The sequence below is a fragment of the Mobula hypostoma genome, chromosome 18, assembly GCF_963921235.1.
Source record: "Mobula hypostoma chromosome 18, sMobHyp1.1, whole genome shotgun sequence".
Classification (NCBI taxonomy): Eukaryota; Metazoa; Chordata; class Chondrichthyes; order Myliobatiformes; family Myliobatidae; genus Mobula; species Mobula hypostoma.
Genome location: NC_086114.1, coordinates 4,049,556 through 4,071,821, shown reverse-complemented (window position 1 = coordinate 4,071,821; position 22,266 = coordinate 4,049,556). Strand labels below are relative to the sequence as shown.

The window sequence follows — 22,266 nt, the reverse complement described above, 5'->3', positions numbered from 1 at the left end:
ATTGTTATTTTCTTCACAGTTTTACAATTATTTATATACTTACATGTATTTTAAGTAGTTTTTAATATGCATATAACAGTTTAATACGCCTCTAGTGGCTATACTAAGTATAATTCAGGAAAGCTCTGGAAGATTCTTTGTTCTACATGTTATTTGAATAAGTGCTTTCTCATTGGTTAACTTAGTACTACATTATTTGAGCAATAGCTTTCTAATTGGTTGTCTCTCACCTACAAATTTGAATGGAATTTTTCTTATCCCTGTGGTATAAACCATGCTAGGCACCATGTTTTTTCCTTTGGCTCTCTAGTAGACTCCTTCCCCATCACCATTTGTTTCCTTTGTTCTATCAACTCCAAATGAAACAATTTGAAGCAACAAGTTTTGTGCCTCTTTCCTGACTGCTGAAAGAATCTTGGATTTAAACATCAGAATCGAACAGCATTAAATATATTTGCAGGTTCTATGCAGGATGGGACTACACTAGGAGATGTGATTCTTCCTCCCTGGGCTAAAGGTGACGCTCGAGAATTTATCTGGCTTCATCGCATGGTGAGTACTGCTGGCTGACTAAAGAATCATAGAACACGACAGCACAGAAACAGGCCCTTCAGCCCATCCAGTTCATGACAAGCTGTTATTTGGCCTAGTCTCATTGACCCACACCTTCTGTACCCATTCCATCCATTTTCCTATCCAAACTTCTAATAAGTGTCGTAATCAAGCCCACATCCAACACTGTGGGAGGAAAGGAACTGTTAACATTTCAAATTGAAACCCTGAAGCAGGATTTTGACCCAAAACATTGGCAATTGCTTTCCTTCCTCAGATACTGCTCAATGCACGGAGTTCCTCCAGCCAATCGTTTCTGGCCCTTAACCAGCTGTCTATTTATTTATTTATGTAGAGTGGGCCCTTTGAGCCCATCCCGCTGAAATACACCCGTGTGACTAATTAACCTACTCACCTAAATTTCTTTGGAATGTGGGAGGAATCCGGAGCACCCAGAGGAAACCCACACGGTCTCGGGGAAAACGTACAAACTCCTCGCAGACAATGGCATGAGTTGAACTGTAATAGCACTTTCCTAACTGCTAGGCTGCCATCCCACCTTATTTCACTGCAGTATTATAGTAATACCATTGTTACCATGCTGTGTGTCTACATTTTAAAAATCTCTAATAAAAGAGCTAACATATTGGACATTTCTAACTTGCAAATTACTTACAGCAATTCCCAGAACTGGGGGCAAGGGGCAGAAATTTGTCAGTTAGGACTGAATTTGAAAGAATTTTCTTTACACCAGAATGACATTATGATTTGTCATTGTGACAATGCGAAGACTGTCAGAAAAGTTGATGAGGCCAGGGAGCACACAATTCCCTGTTGCACCTGGCAGAGCAAGGGTTAAGTAGACCTGGGCCTGTCCACAAACACTCTGCTGATTTACGTGGTGATTAATAACATCCTCTCTCACCTTTGCAAATGCTAATCTGTTAATTGTTCATCCAAATGGATCAATTTAATGTCTCATTATTTACTAATGAACAGCCAGCACTGTAGAACTGTCATACTTGTGTCCAATAAACTGGTCCTAATTTGTCTTATTATTGTAATTATAAATCAGTCAGCAGCACTGCCCATGTTGGATGGATTATACCTCAGCCTGGATTTCACTCCTTGGGTTCATTTATGTTTGTATTTTTACTCTTGCACGTATAAAGCAGTTAACCATCCAAGTGGAACTCAGTTAGAGCGAGAAGTATGGAACGAGCAGCCAACAGAAGTAGCAGATGTGGGTTTAATTGTCATGACTAAGAGAAGTTTGGATTGGTGCATGGATGAGAGAGGTAGGGAGGGCTACGGTCTGGGTGCAGGGAGATGGAATTAGGCAGAAGACCAGGCTGGCACTCTGGATCCTGCTTCTGCACTGTAGGGTTCTGTGACTCTATGACAACATGGAATCAGGCTCTTCAGCCCATCAAGTCAATGCCAACTACCAACCACCCACTCTTTTTACACATCTCTTCTAAATTGAATAGCAGCTGCTTGAGGGTTGCCACGATAGCGTAGTGGTTAGTGAGACGACATTACAGCTTGGGGTGTCGGAGTTTGGAATTCAATCCTGACATCACTTGTAAGGAGTTTGTACGTCCTCCCCACGAATGCTTGGGTTTCCTCTGGTTTCTTCTTACAGTCCAAAGATGTAGTTATTAGTAGATTAATTGGTCTTTGTAAACTGTCCTGTTATTAGGCTAGGGTTAAATCAGTGAGTTACTGATGGCGTGGTTTGAAGGGCCGGAAGGATTCTGTGTTGTACCTCTAATCAAATGAAAGATTAACCTTTAAATTAGATTTACAAAATCTTAGAACGTTGCTGAGTTTATTTGATTTTGAATACCAGTGGAAGATTATTTCAATGAATAAAATAAATCAATCAATAATTAGTACATTTAAAATAAAATGAACTAAATGAAATCAATGAGCTGCTTCATGCACTGTCCTGTTCTCTTCTCACAGGCTTTGGAAAGTGACTACGTCTCCTCCCGTCTCCATCACTGGATAGACCTCATATTTGGTTGTAAGCAGAAGGGTCCAAATGCCGTTGAAGCAGTTAATGTTTTCCATCCTTATTTCTACGATGATCAGGTTGATCTTAATAACATCAAGGACCCAATGAAAAAAGCTACCATCCTCGGTTTTGTCAGTAATTTTGGGCAGATTCCTAAACAGGTACAAGTTCTTGTGATTTCAATATTTTTACAGATTTCTTTGAAATGTTCAAATTAGTCCTTTTCGGTTATGATTTCCAGAAAGGTTTCTCTGAGCGAGAAAGTGCAGTGCAGGTAAACAGTAAGATTCAGGATCATAATAAAGTAGATTGTGAGGTCAAGAGTCCATCCAGTTGTGTAGGGAACCATTCAACTGTCTTCCAGTAGCAGGGTAATAAGATGTCCTTGATCCTGGTGGTATGAGCTTTCAGACTTTTCTGCCGAATGGCGGGGGTTAAAAGTGATGGATGTGATTATGTTGTCTGCTTATCAAGGCAATGAAAAGTATATACAGAGTCCATGGAGGGGAGGCTGGTTTCCATAATGTGCTGAACTGTGTCCACAACCTTCTGCATTCTTCTGGTCACAGGCAAAGCAGTTGGCACACCAAGCAATGTTGCAACCAGATAGGATGCTTACATCGATGGAGAGAGTTTGGGATCAAAGGGATCCCTGTACACCTGCCACTGAATGCAAATATGCAATGCATCCGCCAGATAAGAATTCAAATGGTTTGATGGTCTTCTTTGGAAGAGATTTTGAATTTAGGAGCAAAGGTCTCTTACTGCAATTGTACATGTCGAGGACTTAAGTTCTGCTTGTCTCAAAAGGCAGGATCTCCCAGTTGCCACCCATTCCCATTCTGACATGTCTGTCCATGATCTCCTCTACTGCCATACTCAGGGTGGAGGAACAACACCCCATATTCTGAATAGGTAGCCTCCAACCTGATGGCATGAGCATTGATTTCTCCAATTTCCAGTAAATTCTCCCCCCTCCCTCCTTCTCTTTTTCCATTCCTCATTCTTGTTACAATCCTACCCATTCTTTATTCTCTCCTACCCATCACATTCTTCTGGTTCCCCTTATTCTTCCCCTTCCATGGTCCACAGTTCTCTCCTGTCAGATTCCTTCTTCAGCCTTTCACCTCTTCCCCCATCATCTCCCAGCTTCTCACTTCATTGCCCCCTCCTGCATCCACCCACCTTCCCCCTCACCTGGTCTCACCTATCACCTGCCAGCTTGTATCCCTTCCCTTCCCCTCACTTTCTTATTCTGGCATCTTCCCCCTTCCTTTCCAGTCCTGAAGAAGGGTCTTGGCCCGAAACATTGACTCATCATCCCTCTCCACGCTTCCTGACCTGATGAGTTCTCAGAGTGTGTGGCGCATGTTTCTCTGTAACTTCCGCTATCTCCAATGGGATCCCACTACCCTGCGCATATTTTCCTCTCCCCCCCCCCCATTTTCTGCTTTCTGCAGGGATCACTCCCCATGCACCTCCCTTGTCCATTCGTCCCTCCCCACTGACCTCCCCCTGGCACTTACCCTTGCAAGTGGAACAAGTATTACACCTGCCCCTATACCTCCTTCCTCACTACCATTCAGGGCCCTAAGCAGTCCTTCCAGGTGAGGCAACACTTCACCTGTGAGTCTGTTGGGGTCTTATACTGTATTCTGTGCTCCCAGTGTGACCTCCTGTATATTGGTGAGACTCAATGTAGATGTTGAGACCGCTTCGCTGGGCACCTACACTCGGTCTACCAGAAGAAGTGGGATCTCCCAGGGCCACCCATTGTAATTTCACTTCTCATTTCCATTCCGATACGTCAATCCTTGGCCTCTTCTACTGTTGCGATGAGGCCACACTCAGGTTGGAGCAACAACACCTTGTATTCCGTTGCCTCCAACCTGATTTCCTGAGGAGACTGAGGTCCTTTAACATCTGCCGGATGATGCTGAGGATGCTCTATGAGTCTGTGGTGGCCAGTGCTATCATGTTTGCTGTTGTGTGCTGGGGCAGCAGGCTGAGGGTAGCAGACACCAACAGAATCAACAAACTCATTCGTAAGGCCAGTGATGTTGTGGGGATGGAACTGGACTCTCTCACGGTGCTGTCTGAAAAGAGGATGCTGTCTAAGTTGCATGCCATCTTGGTCAATGTCTCCCATCCACTACATAATGTACTGGTTGGGCACAGGAGTACATTCAGCCAGAGACTCATTCCACCGAGATGCAACACAGAGCATCATAGGAAGTCATTCCTGCCTGTGGCCATCAAACTTTACAACTCCTCCCTTGGAGGGTCAGACACCCTGAGCCTATAGGCTGGTCCTGGACTTATTTCATAATTTACTGGCATAATTTACATATTACTATTTAACTATTTATTACTATTTTTCTATTACTATTCTATTACTATTTATTATTTCTATGACTATTACTATTTACTAATAGTAATATTACTATTACTATTTCTATTACTATTTATTATTTATGGTGCAACTGTAACGAAAACCAATCTCCCCCGGGATCAATAAAGTATGACTATGACTATGGCATGAACATAGATATCTCGAACTTCCAGTAATGGCCACCCCCACTTGTTTTCATCCTGCAGTCTAAATGAAGGGTCTTGATCTGACATTTAAACTGAGTTCCTCCATCATGTGTGCTGCTTCCGATTCCAGCGCCTGTAGTTTCTTGTTGCTGCATCAGGCCAAATTAAATGGCAGTTAGAGCTGTGTTCAGCAATATCCTATTTATTTATTGAGATGCAGTCCGGAATAGGCCCTTCCGGATCTTTGAGCCGCGCGCCCCGACTTAACCTTAGCCTATTCACGGGACAATTTATAATCACCAATTAACCTACCAACTGGTATGACTTGGGATTGTGGGGGAAACTCACGTGGTCAAGGGGAGAATATACAAAATCCTTACAGATAGCGTCAGTAATTGAACCTGGGTCACTGGTACCGGAAAGCGTTGTGCTAATCACTACATTACTGTGCAACCATCCTTCACCCCACCTGGTGTTAGTTCCACCTCTCTGCTGTGTAGGTTGTGAAGTGATGAGGTTTCTTCTGATAAACAGACTCACAAGTCTTCTCTTTTGTTTACTTTCAGCTTTTCAAGAAAGCTCATCCTGCCCGTGCAGTCCCAGCGAAGTATTCCTCAGGGAAGGACAGTCTCCTGTCTGCCTCTACCCAGCCCTTTTTCTACCACTTACAGAATCTGAAACCCTCTGCTGTTCCCGTGATAGGTATTTAAAAGCAAAGTTTTATAAACCTTTAACTGAAAATGTTTGACGTGTCTCCTGACTGTGTGTAAACTAATCAATGAGAGCTGCTCAAATGCAAATCGATCTGTTGTCTATCACAGCGACAACGTGGCTGTTTGTGAGCGGTATGGGTAACCATCTGCAGACTATTGCCAGAATTCCTCAGACTTGCTACCCAACTTTGTAAAGTATGCATCTTGGGCAAATGTGTCATGTTTGTCTCACTTGTAAAACTTAAGAGAAGTTTGGACTGGAAAGGTTTGGTGGGATATAGCTGGGGTGCAGGAAGATGGAACTAGGCTGAAGATTGAGTTGGCATCGGCTAGAGGGACCAAAGAGCCTGTTCTATGCTGTTGTACTCTATGACTAAATATAACAGAATCAGCAAGGGTTCCCTGCTCTTCAGGTGGTGTTCATGGTGTCCCTGACAATAAAGAGATTAGATTAGCTTTATTTGTCACACGTACAGCACATCGAAACATCCAGTGTCACCTGCTTCAATGATCGACACAGCTGGAAGCAGCCTGCAGGTGTCACCATGCTTCCAGTGCCAACATAGCATTACCATAACTTACTAACCCTAACCCATAGGACCAGATGACACAGGAGCAGGATTAAGCCATTCGGCCCATCAAGTCTGCTCTGCCTTTCCATCATGGCTGATTTATTTTCCCTCTCAATCCCATTCTCCTGCTTCTCCGAGAACATCTTTGGAATGTGGGAGGAAACCCATACAGTCACGGGGCGAATGTACAAAATCCTTGCAGACGGTGGAGAGGATTGAACTAGGGTCACTGGCACTGTAAAACAATACCATGCTGCTCATATTATCCAGAAATTAAATAAGCTTTGAAGTGAAAAAAAACCCTGACCATCTACAGACAATCAGCTGTTTCAGGAAAGGTTCAGGCAACTGGTGTCTGGGTTTCTCATGTGGCCAGACGACTGTGGGCTTTAGAATTCCTTAGTACCAGAAGCTCACTATTCTATAAGAACTTGATTTTGATGTTAAAAATGATATTGTGAAGATGGCGCTGGTGAGACACGGTGATGCTTTGCAGGCAGCAAACAGAACGACTAACGATTCTATCAAATATACTTTTTCTGGACTGTGATCTCTGCAATCTGCAGCCTGTAATTTCCTGCTGGGAGGTGTGCTTTTGAAGTGTCTGTATGACTTGGCATTTTACTGGTATACTGAAATATTGGACAAAAATATGTCATTTGGGCTGGACTGAATCTTCAGGCCAGTCTGAGGAGGTGGGGCCTGGGCCCGAAAGCTTATAATGGATTGACGTTTGGCTGATTTAAACACCAAGCCAGATTAAAATGATTAAATTGTTGAGGCTGAGGGTGGAGGATGAACTCACTACTCCTCACTTACCTCAGCTGCAGCTTGTAGGCATCGGCACTTGCCTCAGAGGTGAACTGGCTCTGTGGCTGTAGACTGCAGCCATTGGGCTTTTGGACCGGCTGGAGCCCAACTGGCTCCATGGCTGGTGGCCTTTGGGGTCTCTGCAGTCCATGTTCTGTGAATTGTTTGCGTTTTTTAAATCATTCACACAATTTGTTCTTTCTTCTTCACACACTGGATGTACAGTATGGCTGTCTTTGTGGTGTGGGTTCTTTTGTGAATTTTGCTGCATTTCTTTGTTTTGTGCCTGCAAGAAGGCTGCATGTGGTAAATATAGTTTGAGCTTTTTGATGGTCCGTCCTTTGATGACAGAATTACTGCACTGCAGGTGTTATTCAGCGCTGCCTGCTCGGTCTTTGTGATTTATCCTCCTTGCTGAGGATGTAAAGCAATGTATTGTACGCCACAGTAGCGTAGCGGTTAGCACGATCGCTTTACAGACCCAGTGTTCATTGATTGGGGGTTGATTCCCATCACTCTCTGTAAGGAGTTTGTACCTCCTCCCTTTTCCTGCATGGGTTTCCTCCGGAGGCTCTGGTTTCTACCCACATTCCAGAGACATGTGGGTTAGCAAGTTGTAGGCATGATATGTTGGCACTGGAAGCATGGCGATACTGCAGGCTGCCCCCAGCACATCCTTGGACTGTGTTGGTCATTGACGCAAATGACGCATTTCACTGTGTGTTTCAATGTCCATGTGATAAACAAAGCTAATTCATCATTCCAGGGTCGTGCTGGCTGGTAGGAATTGGAAATTATCCTCTGGAAAAGGCTGCACTTGTCTCGGTGCTCCGATTTCCTTCCACATTCCAAAGATGTACCGGTTAGTAGGTCAATTGGTCATTGTAAATTGTCCTGTGAATAGGCTAGGGTTAAATCAGTGAGCTGCTGGGCCGTCTGGCACATTGGACCAGATCAGTCTGTTCCACACAGTATCTCTAAATAAATAAATGATCCTTCCTGTTCTCGTTTCACACAGCGTTAATGAATGGAGCTGTTGGACACATCATCTTCACTGAGAAGGAAGTTCTTGCCGTAGAGAAGAACTCTTTGCTCATGCCACCTGTCTGGAACAGAACCTTCTCCTGGGGCTATGATGACTTCAGCTGCTCCCTGGGAAGCCATGGTAACAACAAGGTGCGTCAAATACATCAACTGCTGATAGCCAATATTTCTTAATCTTTTGCCTTCGAGACCACACAATGACATGAACGTTGAATTCTTCATTTTCATGTAACCTGCTCCTCCTCTAAACCTCTTCTCTCTCTCTCTCTCTCTCTCTGCTAATCCATTCAGCACCTCCTACACTCTTATCACCCTCTCCAGACACTCCATCTGCCCACCAGCCACACACTCCTCCCACTTGGATCCCTCCCCCCTCTGCTCCCATCTGCTCTCCCCACATCTCCCCTTATTTGGTTCCATGCTCCACTCTTTCATGTCAGATTCCACCATCTGAGCTGCAACCTCGACGGACACCACATCTTTGTGACGTTTGATCTGAAGGTTTGTGAATATTGCAAAAATTATGGGATAGGAAATAGGGTCACTTCACACCTGCTCCGTCTCTGAACAGGATCGTGACTTGGAGTACTGTGAACAGTTTTGGGTCTCTTATCTAAGAAAGGATGTGCTGGCATTAGAGAGGGTCCAGAAGATGTTCATGAAAATGATCCCAGGAATGAAAGGGTTTGATGGCTCTGGGCCTGTGCTCGCTGGAGTTTAGAAGAGTTGGGGGGAGGGAATCTCACTGAAACCTATTGAATATTGAAGGCCTAGATAGAATGAATATTTCCCTTAGTGGGAGAGTCTAGGAGCAGAGGGCACAGCCCCAGAATTCAAGGAATTCCCTTTAGAACAGAGATGAGAAGGAATTTCTTTAGCCTGAGGGTGGTAAATCTGTGGAATTCATTGCTACAGACAGTTGTGGAGGTCAAACCATTGGGTATATTTAAAGCAGAGGTTGATAGATTCTTAATTAGTAAGGGCATCAAATCAGCTGTGATGGAACGGTGTAGCAGACTCGATGGGTCGAATGGCCTAATTCTACTCTTGTGGCTGATGGACTAATGGTCTTACAATGAAAGATCAAGCCCACTTTCCCGGCCTTGCCCCATAACCCTTAATTATTTGCAGAGTTAAAATCTACTTCCTTTTCTAATCTATTCATGGATTCAATGTCAACAACTCTCCAGACAAGGAATTCCAAAGACTGACAACCCTTGGGGGAGGAAACATATGTCCTACTATCCTGAGACTACTTTCTCTAGTCCTGGAATCTCCCAAGTGGGGAAGTCTAACCTCCCAGTGTTTGCCATTGAACCCTCTGTAAATCCCATGTTTTAATAACATCATCTCTGTCTCTAAGTTCATTGAGCTACAGACCCAACCTGCTGAACCATTCCTTGTAAATCAGTCACTCCAAACCTGGATCCTGCAGGATGACAACTACCCTATCCTACCTCTCAGGATATCACTGCAATATTTCATGAAATTTGTTATTTTGTGGCAACAGTAAATTGCATCACATATTAATAAATACTATAATTTCCAATTGGAAGTATATAAAAATGAACTTAAATAAGTAGTGCAGAAAGAGACCAAAAAAACAGTAAAGGAGTGTTCATGGATTCATTGCCCATTCAGAAATCTGATGGCGGAGGGGAAGAAACTGTTGTTGAATCATTGAGTGTGTGTCCTCTGCCTTGATGAGAAGAGGGCATGTTCTGGGTGATGGAGCTAATGTACTAACAGTTGAAATGTTGTTCTTATTGATGAAACAAATATGCAAGACAAACATTTAGAGAGACTCTCTGCTGTGCCGTGCCTGATCGTAGTTAGTCAGGTTTCTGTGCAGGCTATCAATGTGAAAGGCTAGCTGTGGTGGTCATAGGAGAGCGAGTTGCAAAGGAAGGTAGGATTCCCAAGCAGCAGAGATCAGAATGCAAAGGCAGCAGGCAGCAGAAGCGGTTGATTGAATTGTGACGCTGACCAAGTAAGGCGGAGTCACAGAAAAAAGTAACAGGCGTCTACCTCCTGCCCTCCCCTCCCCTGTCTGGATCCACCTGCCCATCACTTAGTGGCGACAGGGTAGTGTAGCAGTTAATGTAATACTAATACAGTGCCAGCGACACAGGTTCAGTTTTACTGTTATTTGTAAGGAGTTTCCATCCTCCCTGTAACTATGTGGGTTCCCTCCCGCATTCTAAAGATGCACAGATTAGTAGGTTAGTTGGTCACGTGTGTAATTGGGTAGCATGGGCTCATTGGCATGTATCTATTAATAAAAATAAATACATAAATACCACCCCCTCACCTGGTTCCAAATACTGCCTGCCAGTTCCTGCCTCACTAGTTCCCTTCATCTTTCTATACTGACTACCTCCCCTCTACACTCAGTTCTGGAGCAGGAACTTGAAACATCTTCCACCCCATGCCTCCACAGATGCTGCCTGACCTGCTGAGTTCCTCTGGCAGATTGTTTTTGGCAATCTGTTAATCTCTCAATCTGCTTTAGACATTTTGAAGCGCAGGTGGACTGAGAGATTCAGCACATATTGAACCAGACCACACTATTAAATGTGCTCTCCTTGCTAACACAGAGCCTGATGGTATTTGAATGCCTGTCGGACTGGGGACAGTGCCTGTGTGCTGCGTGCCCAACGCCCAACATGGTTCTTACTGGCGGGACGAGTAACGTGATCTGCGTATGGAAAATATTGAGCAGCAAAGAAAAATCGAAAAACATGGTGTTGAAAGAGGTGAATTGATTTTTTTTGCTCATCGAAATCACTGAAAGACTGTGAACATAAACACCACAGTATTCATGGACTCCAGTCTGAAAATGACCTATTCATTAATACCCTATCCATTAATCCATCGGCCCACAACATCATATGCTCTGATTTGGTTCAACACTTTCCTATGTGGTGTCTTATCACAAGTGTTCTGAGAAGTCCTGATGAAGGGCCTCAGCCTGAAACATAGACTCTTTATTCCTCTCCATAGATGCCAGCTGATCTGCTGAGTTTCTTGTTCATTTTGTGTGTGCAACTAAAATTCCAGTGGTTTTGTTAGGCATGCTTTAAATTTCAGAAGTTCATGGTGGCTTTGTCCAAACCTATTATTATTTTCTAAGTGCCTTTTTAACTAATATTTTAATACTAAATTCTAACATTTTCCTAACTCTGATAGAATGCTGACTGGTCAGTAATTTCCTATTTTGTCTCTCCCTCCTTTCTTCAGCAATATGGCTATGTTTGCTACATTCAGAATCAGAATTAGTTTTATTGTCACTAACCTACTGTATGTTGTGAAATTTGTTGTTTTATGGCAGTAATTCCAATTAGTGTCCGCTATTCTTGATTCTGACTTCTGCATGGACCCTCAACCCACACGGCCACTGTTTCCCATGCTCGCCTCCCTGGGGACAACCTGGAACTCATGACGTTTCTTGCTGCTGTGTGGAATTGAATAACTCCTTGGGTAGTGCCAGACTCCTGGCTGATTTATTATCGCTCTCAACCCCACTCTCCTGCCTTCTCCCCATAAACCTGGCTCCCTTACTAATCAAGAACCTGTCAACCTCCAAATGCACCCAACGACTTTGCCTCCACTGCCATCCGTGGCAATAAATTCCACATATTCATCACTGTCTGGCTAAAGAAATTCCTCCTCATCTCTGTTCTGGTGGAGCAGATTTGAGGGGCTGAATGGCCTAATTCTACTCCTGTGTTTTATGGTCTTTAATTCAGATCTTTGCTGGATCAGTCCTAGTATTCTCTAGATTTTCCTTTGATTCTCATACTGAGGAATGGCTTTGAGAGAGAGTCATAAAATACAATATAAATGATAGGTTTCTGAATTGATTGAAAATATTTAATTTTAGTGAAAATATCTTCATACATACACTCAGTGGCAAATTTATTAGGTGTGCCTGTACACCTGCTTGTTAATGCAAATACTGTACCTACTCAACCAATCATGTTGTAACAACTCAATGTATAAAAACATGCAGATAGATTCAAGAGGTTCAGTTGTTATTCAGACCAAATATCAGAATGGGGAAGAAATGTGATCTAAGTGATTTTGAATGTTGGTGCCAGATGTGGTGGTTTGAGTATCTCAGAAACTGCTGATCTCCTGGGAGCTTTGGGCACAGCAGTCTCTAGAGTTTACAGAGAGTGGTGTGAAAAATAAAAATCATCCAGAGAGCAGCACTTCTGTGGGTGAAAGTGGCCTGTTGTTGGGAGAGGTCAGAGGAGAATAGCCAGACTGGTTCAAGCAGACAGGAAGGCGATAGTAACTTAAATAACCACAAATTACAATAGAAGAGCCTCTCTGAATCCTAGAAGTAGATTGGCTATAGCAGTTGAAAGCCACGCCAGATTCCACTCCTGCCCCTAATAAAGTGACCACTGAATGTGTGTTGTTGTCAAAGAATTGGAGAGCAACATGGTACCGAAACTGGCCCTTCAGCCCATCAAATTTTTGTCAGTTACATAGTTTGTGCCTTTCCAGGCTTTGTCCATTCAAGTACTTTCTAGAAAGTAATAATCAGTCTAAAAATTACTTAAAGGTATGACATCATGAACTCACAACTGTGATTTATTCTTTATCCGAGGTTCTTCATGGACACACAGAAGCTGTCACTAGCCTGGCAGTATGTTTACCTTATAATGTGATTGTGAGTGGATCACGCGATAGGACCTGCATCATCTGGGACTTTAACACCCTGACCTATCTCAGACAGCTCCAACAGCACGAAGCAGCAGTTTCCACAGTATCCATCAACAGCATAACTGTAAGTCCCTTCTCACATCTCTCTACTCAATCAGAATGAGAATCACGGGGGTTCATATCAATGATTTACGTCGTGAACTTTGTTGTTTTGTGGCAGCAGTATAGTGCAAAATGTTTTTTTATTATCTAGAGATGCAGCACAGAACAGGCCCTCCCAGCCCACCGAGCTGCACTGCCCAGCAGCTCACCTATCATACTGTAACCTAAACACAGGACGATTTACAATGACCAGTTAATCTGCTAACCGGTACGCCTTTGGAAAGTAGTAGGAAACTGGAGCATCCAGAGGAAATCTACAACGTAGAATCTCCTTACAGACAGAGCCGGAACTGAACTCGGAACTTGGGAACACCCTGAGCTGTGGCACCCGTAGTATACTGTAAATTACAATGTTAAAAATATATATGATAAATTAAATAAGCAGTGCAAAAATAGTGACATAATGTCCATGGGTAATTGTATCTAGAAACATATAACAAGCAGAATTTTTTTTAACATAACCAGTTTAACCTATTTTATTTAAGCTTACTTGTGTAAGATAAAACGCTAAAGTTTTACTCTGTAGTCAGCTGTGCTTATTCATGCCAGAACAGTTAGGAAGAGAGGTTCAATCACAGCAAGAATTTGTTTTGAGTGCAGATTCTTGTGATGTCTCACCAGACGCAGAGGTCAGGATTGAATGGTTGTTAATGAGGACTGTTGCAGAGGATGTCAGTGGGGGGGGGGGTCACATATTACAGAGCGTCCCAGTGTGACAGTTGCCAGACTTATGGATATACCTACTTAGAAATAAACAATAATATTATTAACTTTAAAAGTCCGATGTGCATACACTTGCCCGGTTTTATGAATGACAGAACTAGTTTCCTCTTTCCCTCCATTTTTAGTTTTTGTTCTTCACTATCAGTTTTCTGTGTTTTTAAAGCCATCACTCCAGTATTGAGTACTGAGTGATTCTGTACTTTTTCCAATTTATGGGCAAAATCAACTTCTGGGCATCTGGAGACAGCTTGTAAGTGTTGCCATGCATCTGGCGACCACTGTAAGAAAGTTAGTACATCATTCTCACATGTTTCCTTCAAGTGCTCGGGTTCCCTCCCACAGTTAAAGTAGGTCAGTACGTTAATTGGTTTGCTGAGTTCCTCCAGCATTTTGTGTGTGTTGATTGTTGAAAGTAAACAGATTAGCTACTGGCGCCAGTAGTTATACTGTTTATTTTTTTAACTTGTATCACATATGCATCTCGTTATTTGTTAATTTATTGGTGGTGGTATTACTCTGAGTTGTGTGTGAGTTATATGTACTGTGTCATGCACCTTGGTCCAGAAGAACATTGTATTGTTTGGTGCTAAACAATTGTACCGTTGAATGACAATAAACTTGAAGGTCATACATCAGTATATGGAGATATCGGAATGCAAAATGTGGTACATTGCCTATTGAAAGTATTCATCTGTTTGGAAGTTTTCAGGTTTTATTGTCTTACAACATTGAATCACAATGGATTTAATTTGGCTTTTTTGATACTGATCAACAGAAAAAGACCCTTTTGTGTCAAAGTGAAAACAGATCTCTATAAAGTGATCAAATTAATAACAAATATAAAACACAAAATAACTGATTTTATAAGGATTCACTCCCTTCAAGTCAGTATTTAGTAGATGCACCTTAGGCAGCAACTACAGCTTTGAGTCTGTGTCCAGCTTTATACATCTGGACACTGCAGTTTCCCCCTGTTCTTCTTTACAAAACTGCTCAGATTGCATGGGGATTGTGAGTGAACAGCCCTTTTCAAATCCAGCCACAACTTCTCAATTGGATTGAGGTCCAATTGGCCATCCCAGGACATTAAACTTTGTGGTTTTTAAGCAATTCCTGTGTAACTTTGGCTTTATGTTTGAGGTCATTGTCTTGCTGGAAAACAAATCTTCTCCCAAATAGCAGCTCTCTTGCAGATTGCATCAAGTTTTCCTCTAGGATTTCCCTGAATTTTGCTGCATTCATTTTACCCTCTACCTTCACAAGCCTTCCAGGGCCTGCTGCAGTGAAGCATCCCCACAGCATGATGCAGCCACCACCATGCTGCACAGTAGGGATGTTGAGTTTTTGATGATGTGCAGTGCTTGGCTTACGCCAAACATAGCGTGTAGTTGGATGGCCAAGAAGCTCCATTTTTGTTTCATCAGACCATAGAACCTTCTTCCAGCTGACTTCAGAGTCTCCCACGTGCCATCTGGCAAAATCCTGCCAAGATTTCATGTGCGTTTTTTCAACAGTGGCTTTCTCTTTGCCACTGTCCCATAAAGCTGTGACTGGTGAAACACCTGGGCAACAGCTGTTGTATGCACAGTCTCTCCCATCTCACCCACTGAAGCTTGTAACTCCTCCAGAATTGTCATAGGTCTCTTGGAGACCTCCCTCACTCGTCCCCTTCTTGCACAGTCACTCAGTTTTTGGGGACGACCTGCTCGAGGCAGATTTACAGCTGTGTCATACTCTTTTCATTTCTTGATGATTGACTTAACTGTATTTCAAAGGATATTCAGTGACTTGGAAATTTTCTTGTATCCACCTCCTGACTTGTGCTTTTCAATACCATTTTCACAGAGTTGCTTGGAGTATTCTTTTGTCTTCATGGTGTGGTTTTGGCTAGAATACTGACGCTCCAGCAGTTGGACTTTCCAGATTCGGGTGTACTTTTACTACAACCAATTGAAACACCTTGACTGCACACAGGTCTCCAAAAACAGATCTCCATTTAAATATGTGACTTCTAAAACCATTGGCTGCACCAGTGATGATTTGATGTGCCATATTAAAGGAGAAAGAATATTTATACCATCAATGATTTTGTGTTTTATATTTGTAATTAATTTAGATCACTTTGTAGAGATCTATTTTGACACAAAAAAGTCTTTTTCTGTTGATCAGTGTCAAAAAAGCCAAATTAAATCACAGTGATGCAATGTTGCAAAACAAAAGAACATGAAAACTTCCGGGGGGGGGGGGGGCGCGGTAAATACTTTTCATCGGCACTGTATATGAGAAAGCATATTGCAGGTAAACACATAAAGTGTGAGGGCTACAATAGTTAATGGAGAGATCAGGAGTTCATCTCTTACCATATAAGAGATTCATTCAAGGAAGTAGAAGCTGTCCTTGAGTGTGGTGTTCTCAGGCCTTTATATCTTCTATATGATAGGAGAGGGGTGAAGAGAGAATGACTGGGGTGGGAAGGGCCTTGATTATGTTTGCTGCAGGGAGTCAATAGAGGGGAGACTGATATATCCGATGGGCTGAGCTGTGTTCACAACTCTCTTTAAACATGGAACCTTACAGCAGAGTACTGACCCTTTGGCCCATGATGTGGTGCCGACCTGTTATTCTACTCTGAGTTCAATCTAACCCTTCCCTCCCACACAGGCCTTCAGTTTCTATCATCCATTTAGGGGTCTCTTAAATGTCCCTAATATATCTGCCTCTACCACCAAACTTGGCAGTGTATTCTAAGCACTTACCATTTTGTGTTTAAAAATATATATAAATGTATATCCAGTACATACACCTTTACCATCTCTCTAATACTTTCCTCCGAACACCTTAAAGTTATGCCCCCTCATATTAGCTATTTGTGCCATGGAAAAAAGTCTCTGGTTGTCCACTCAGTCTGTGGCTCTTATCATCCTGTTCACCTCTATCGTCACCTTTCATCCTCCTTCTCTCCAAGGAGAAAGGTCCTACCTCATTCAACCTATTGTCATAAGACATGTTCTCCAATCCTGGTAAATCTCCTTTGCAGCTTCTCGTGAACTTAGACAGAGCAGTTCACACACCAAGATGTGATACGCCTGTAAATGTCAGTAAGTGTCATTGGAGATGCGCTGAAATTTCTTGGCCTTCTGAGGAAGTGGTTTCTTTTGAAGCTGTAGATATGAACCCTAGATGTGTAGCTTTCCTGGTGCCAGGGATGAGGATGTCAATAAAAGGCTGCATTGTCCAGAAATCATGTCTGCATTGGTATCAATGACATAGGGGGAGAAAAAGAGGGACAAGGTCCTGCAATGTGAGTTTAACAAGTTATATTAAACAATCATAGAGCTCTATAGCACAGAAACAGGCCCTTCAGCCTATCTAATCCATGCCAAACTATCATTTCTGCCTTTTCCCTTTGACCTGCATCTGGACTTCTAAAGTTGTAATTTCTGGATTGCATTTAGTGCTGCCTGCTAGTGAGTACAGAAATTGGTGGATGGCTGAAATCCTGCTGCAGAAAGAAGGGCTTTAGATTGCTGGACCAGTTTTGGGGAAGTGGGATCTGTATAAGCCAGACCTGTTGCGTCTGAATTGGAATGGGCCCAATATTCTTATTGGAAGCTGGTGCTTTAGGGGAGGCTTTAAACAAATTTAGCATGCGAACCCTGAGAGTTTCAGATGAAGCTGGTGTGAAACCAGCTACGAGAGGGGCAGCTACAGGAGTTTCCTTATGGAACAAACTGACTTCTTGACTGAGTAGTGACATGGTGTGAGCAGCACCCGGAATTGATCATTGATAATCCTACAGGGTCCATGATGAGGACACCAACAGCAGAATGAGGCAAACTGCTAATATGGAGGGCAGAATGTTGAGGTTAGAACATTGAACATAGAACAGTACAGCACAGGAAGAGGCCCTTCCCCCACCATGTTGTGCCGAATCAATTAAATTGCCTAACTGATCTAATCTCTTCTGCCTGCACAGTGTCCATACCCTTCCATTTCCTCGCATTCATAGAAACATAGAAAACGTACAGCACAATACGGCCCTTCAGCCCACAAAGCTGTGCCGAACATGTCCTTACCTGAGAAATTACCTAGGGTTACCCATTGCCCTCTATTTTTCTGAGCTCCATGTACCTGTCCAGGAGTCTCTTAAAAGACCCTATCGTTTCCGCCTCCACCACCATCACCGGCAGCCCATTCCACGCACTCACCACTCTCTGTAAAAAAAAACAACTTACCCCTGATATCTCCTCTGTACCTACTTCCAAGCACCTTAAAACTGTGCCCTCTCGTGCTAGTCATTCATGTGCCTATCTAAACGTCTCTTAAGAGTCTTTAATGTATCTGCCTCTACCAACACCCCAGCCAGTGCATTGCAGGCACCCACCAACCTGTGTAAAACAACAATAACAACATCAACTTGCCCCTCATATCTCCTTTGAAATTACCCCCTCTCACCTTAAATACATGCCCTCTGGTATTAGACATTTAGTTATAGTCATAGTCATACTTTATTGATCCCGGGGGAAATTGGTTTTCATTACAGTTGCACCATAAATAATTAAATGGTAATAAAACCATAAATAGTTAAATAGTAATATGTAAATTATGCCAGGAAATAAGTCCAGGACCAGCCTATTGGCTCAGGGTGTCTGACCCTCCAAGGGAGGAGTTGTAAAGTTTGATGGCCACAGGCAGGAATGACTTCCTGTGACGCTCTGTGTTGCATCTTGGTGGAATGAGTCTCTGGCTGAATGTACTCCTGTGCCCAACCAGTACATTATGTAGTGGATGGGAGACATTGTCCAAGATGGCATGATTTCAACCCTAGATGTCTACTGTATCTATGCCTCTTGTAATCTTATAAACCTCTATCAGATTTCGCCTCAGCCTCCTCCACTGCACAGAAAACAACCCAAGTTTGTCCAGTATCTTGTAGCAATGCCCACTAATCCAGGCAGCATCCTGGTAAACCTCTTCTGCCCCTCTCCAAAGCTTCAACATCCTTCCTATAATGCAGTGACCAGAACTGTATGCAATACTGTAGATGAGGCCTAACTAAAGTTTTATAAAGCTGCAACATAACTTTTGAACTCAGTGCTTCAGCTAATGAAGGCAAGCATACCACATGCCTTCTTAACCACCCCATTGACCTGTGTGGACACTTTCAAGGAGCTATGAACCTGGACCCCAGGATCCCTCTGCTCATCTACACTGTTAAAGGTTTTGTGCTAATTGGGGACTGAAACTACAGTGATATCTGACAATACTCGAGGAAGTATGCAGATGGGAAAGAGCTCTGGTTGCTGGAATGATGTATGTTATTACACACCTTAATATTATTACAAATACATTTATGATAGCATTAAACTGCTCATAGATGTTTTTTCCTCTTCTGCTGGGAGAGGTGAGCTGATGTCTTGTTCTTATGATGTTGCCACGAGCCATTTATGGCTGGCTAATATCCAAATTATACTGCAATAAAAATTATAATGGTGATGAGAGTATAATCTTTTGCAATTTAAAAATATTTAGAGCTGGATAAAGGTTTATTATCTTTTTGTAGCATCAAGAGTTGGGAGTTGTTCTGCTTTTCATGTCTAGCTAGGAGTTGAGAGGGTAACGACACCATCGAGGTCAAGTTCATTGTCATTCATCCATTTACGTGTGTACACCAAGCTACATAATATTCCTCTGGACCAAGGTGCACAACACAGTACATACAGCCCACACACAACACAAAGTAATGATACCACAGATAACTTGTGAGGCTCCGTCAGTCAGGTTCGATCATGCAAGCTGAGTCGTAGCCGTCTAGGTACGCGAGCCAGGGCAGTACGATATGGAGAGCAAGCAGTTGCCCATGTAGCAGGCTCCCCCCTCTTCACGCAGCTGATGAACCCAAAGGAACGGCAGAGACAGATACAGTTTGGTACCAGCAGCATCGCAGGAGTTGCCAGTTAGCATTGAACTCAACGTAGGACTGCCTTAGGGACTCCTGCTCTGGATATTTCCCTCAGGATTTACTCCTGAAGTTTCTCCCATGAGTGGGTACAGCCACTAGGCAGCGGAGGTTTGAGATCAGAATTTTCCTTCTCCTAGGTGAGCTACCAACCACAGCTGACAAGCCCCATCTGCCCAAAGTGACTGGTTTTAAAGTGGCAGTAACCTGCCTTTGCCCCTTCTCCTGTCAGTTGAAATGGTTCAGCTGGGCTTAGTACCTAAGCCACACATGAAGGCCAGGAGCTGGATTTGGTCATCAGAGACTATTTGAGAAACGGGTCATTGGAGCATTTACTAGGTAGTGGGAGGTTATCCCCATTACACCCTCAGCTATCACAACCTTAAGGAACCCAAACAAATAATTGAACAAATTATAAGTGCAATTATGACAGAAGTTAAAAAGTAAACAGTATAATGATACCGGTGTTTCATAAGTGATGAGACCTGGGTGGTGGCAGGGGTTCAGTAGTCACACGGCCTGGGGAAACAAGATGTTTCCCATCCTGACAGTCTTTGTCCTAACGCTGCCATACCTCCTGCTGTTACCAGGTTCGGATATGGCCCAAGTGCGGAGTGAGAGACACTGAAGCAGGTCGATAGTTCACAGACTTTAATGTGAACAGTGTTAAAGGGAAAATAAAACAATAAACGCTAGGCCAAATAGAGCCATTAATTAAAACTCTCAAATGGAAAACAAAGCCTACACTGCGGCTGAAAAGAACATCTAAACATTAAATGAATACCACTCGTCTTCAGAGTCAGGTGACTCGACAGTCCAATTTTTCAGGGAAGACCGAATGCAAACAGGCAGTGAAGTGTTGCTGTGTTCTGTCCAAGTCTTGACAAGTACCAAGATGACAAGTATGGAGTTAAATATTATCACGATTAAATAATAATTAGCTGACACGTGTGTATTCACAAGTGCAATTGCCATATCTACTGTGCTGCCGAATCCGTGGTTGTGACACCTGCCTGATGGTAGGGGGTTCAATGAGATTGATGGATGGATGGGAGGGATCGTTGACAATGCTAAGCACCCTGAGTACACAGTGACCCTGATATATATCTTGGATAGGTGGAAGAGTGACCCTGATGATCCTCTCAGCAGAGAGGATTCATAGTATCCCAAGAGCATTAGTGGGCTTTCATCAGCAAACTGACTATTTAACTGGTTGATTCAAGTTTAAAAAGAAATCAGATGATGTGAGTGAAACATAGGTCAAATAAATAGCCAGAGACTTTTTCACCACTGTGTAGGTAAAAACCTCACTCTGGGATTCCCCCTATTCTTTAATCCAATCACCTTAACACTATGCCTATCCAAGATTTTCTTAAATGTCTATAATCTATCTGTCTCTACCACCACCCCTGACAGGGTGTTCCACACACCCACAACTCTCTGTGTCCCTCTGACATTCTCCCTTTATTTTCCACCAATCACCTTGAGATTTTGGCCCCTGGTATGACCCACTTCTGTCCTGGGGAGAAGTCTCTGGCTGTCCACTCGATCTCGGCCTCATATAACTTCAGACTGTTTGAGAAATCTCTGCCAGAGAAAGCCATCCTGTTTTCCCTAAGCATATTTGCATTGCCTCCTTCTACTCACCTCTATCTACATTACTTTCACAACTCTTCTACATTTTGGTATGTCCACAACCCATCTCCCCTGAGGTAAAACAGTTCCCTTTGAATTCTTTTTTGGATCCAATATGGCAGGTGCCACCTCAATGTTCACTGCTTTATTGTTATAGGGGGACATTGCTACCTGTGCAGGGACACACCTGTACCTGTGGACCCTCAATGGCCAACCAATCGCAAGCATCAACACATCCGCCGAGCCAACGAAGCAGATTTTGTGCTGTTGTTTCACAGAGGTGCAGGAATGGGATCCTCGCAATGTCATTATAACAGGACACGCAGATGGCATGGTGCAAGTAAGTGTTGACAGTGCAGCAATGATGGATAAAACTGCCAGAGGTTGTGGTCAGATCCAAATATTGGTTCCTTCTGCACTGTCCTATTGAAATTAATACTTCCCTTCTATGACCCCTTCCCCTGCGTTCATGACTCACTCTTGCCTTGAGTTGAAGGGGCTCTGGCAATTTTTGACTGGTTACAGTACAGCAAGTCAAAGAATCTCACCCAATTCTACATTAGGGAGTGTGAACCTGGTTGATTATTCACAGATTCATCGAGTCACAGAGTAATTCACCACAGAAGCAGACCCTTCAGCCTAACTCAACCAAAGTGCCCACCACTCTTGCCCACTCCCATCTTCCTCCTTGGCCCATGTCTTTGGTTTATTTTATGTTCAATATTTTGACAAGTCAACCATTGCACTATAAAGGCAGTGACAACTGTTGGCACATTCATTTGGACCTCAATCCTCTTTTCTAAAACAGAATTAGTCACATTGAATAGACACCATGACCCATGAGCATTTAACAGTCCCCACATT

The 22,266-nt window shown here is 43.1% G+C and overlaps 1 protein-coding gene across 2 annotated transcripts in view; it reads left to right on the top strand.

Moving 5' to 3' along the window:
- wdfy4 (WDFY family member 4) overlaps window positions 1–22,266 on the top strand; it is a 351,254-nt gene that overhangs the window by 314,492 nt on the left and 14,496 nt on the right. For both annotated transcript variants that reach the window (XM_063070340.1, XM_063070339.1), the window contains exons 53-59: window positions 461–552; window positions 2,521–2,733; window positions 5,677–5,812; window positions 8,224–8,381; window positions 10,847–11,005; window positions 12,868–13,047; window positions 21,560–21,742. In XM_063070340.1, the coding sequence (XP_062926410.1) occupies window positions 461–552; window positions 2,521–2,733; window positions 5,677–5,812; window positions 8,224–8,381; window positions 10,847–11,005; window positions 12,868–13,047; window positions 21,560–21,742 (1,121 nt within the window). The remainder of the gene's footprint in view (window positions 1–460; window positions 553–2,520; window positions 2,734–5,676; window positions 5,813–8,223; window positions 8,382–10,846; window positions 11,006–12,867; window positions 13,048–21,559; window positions 21,743–22,266) is intronic.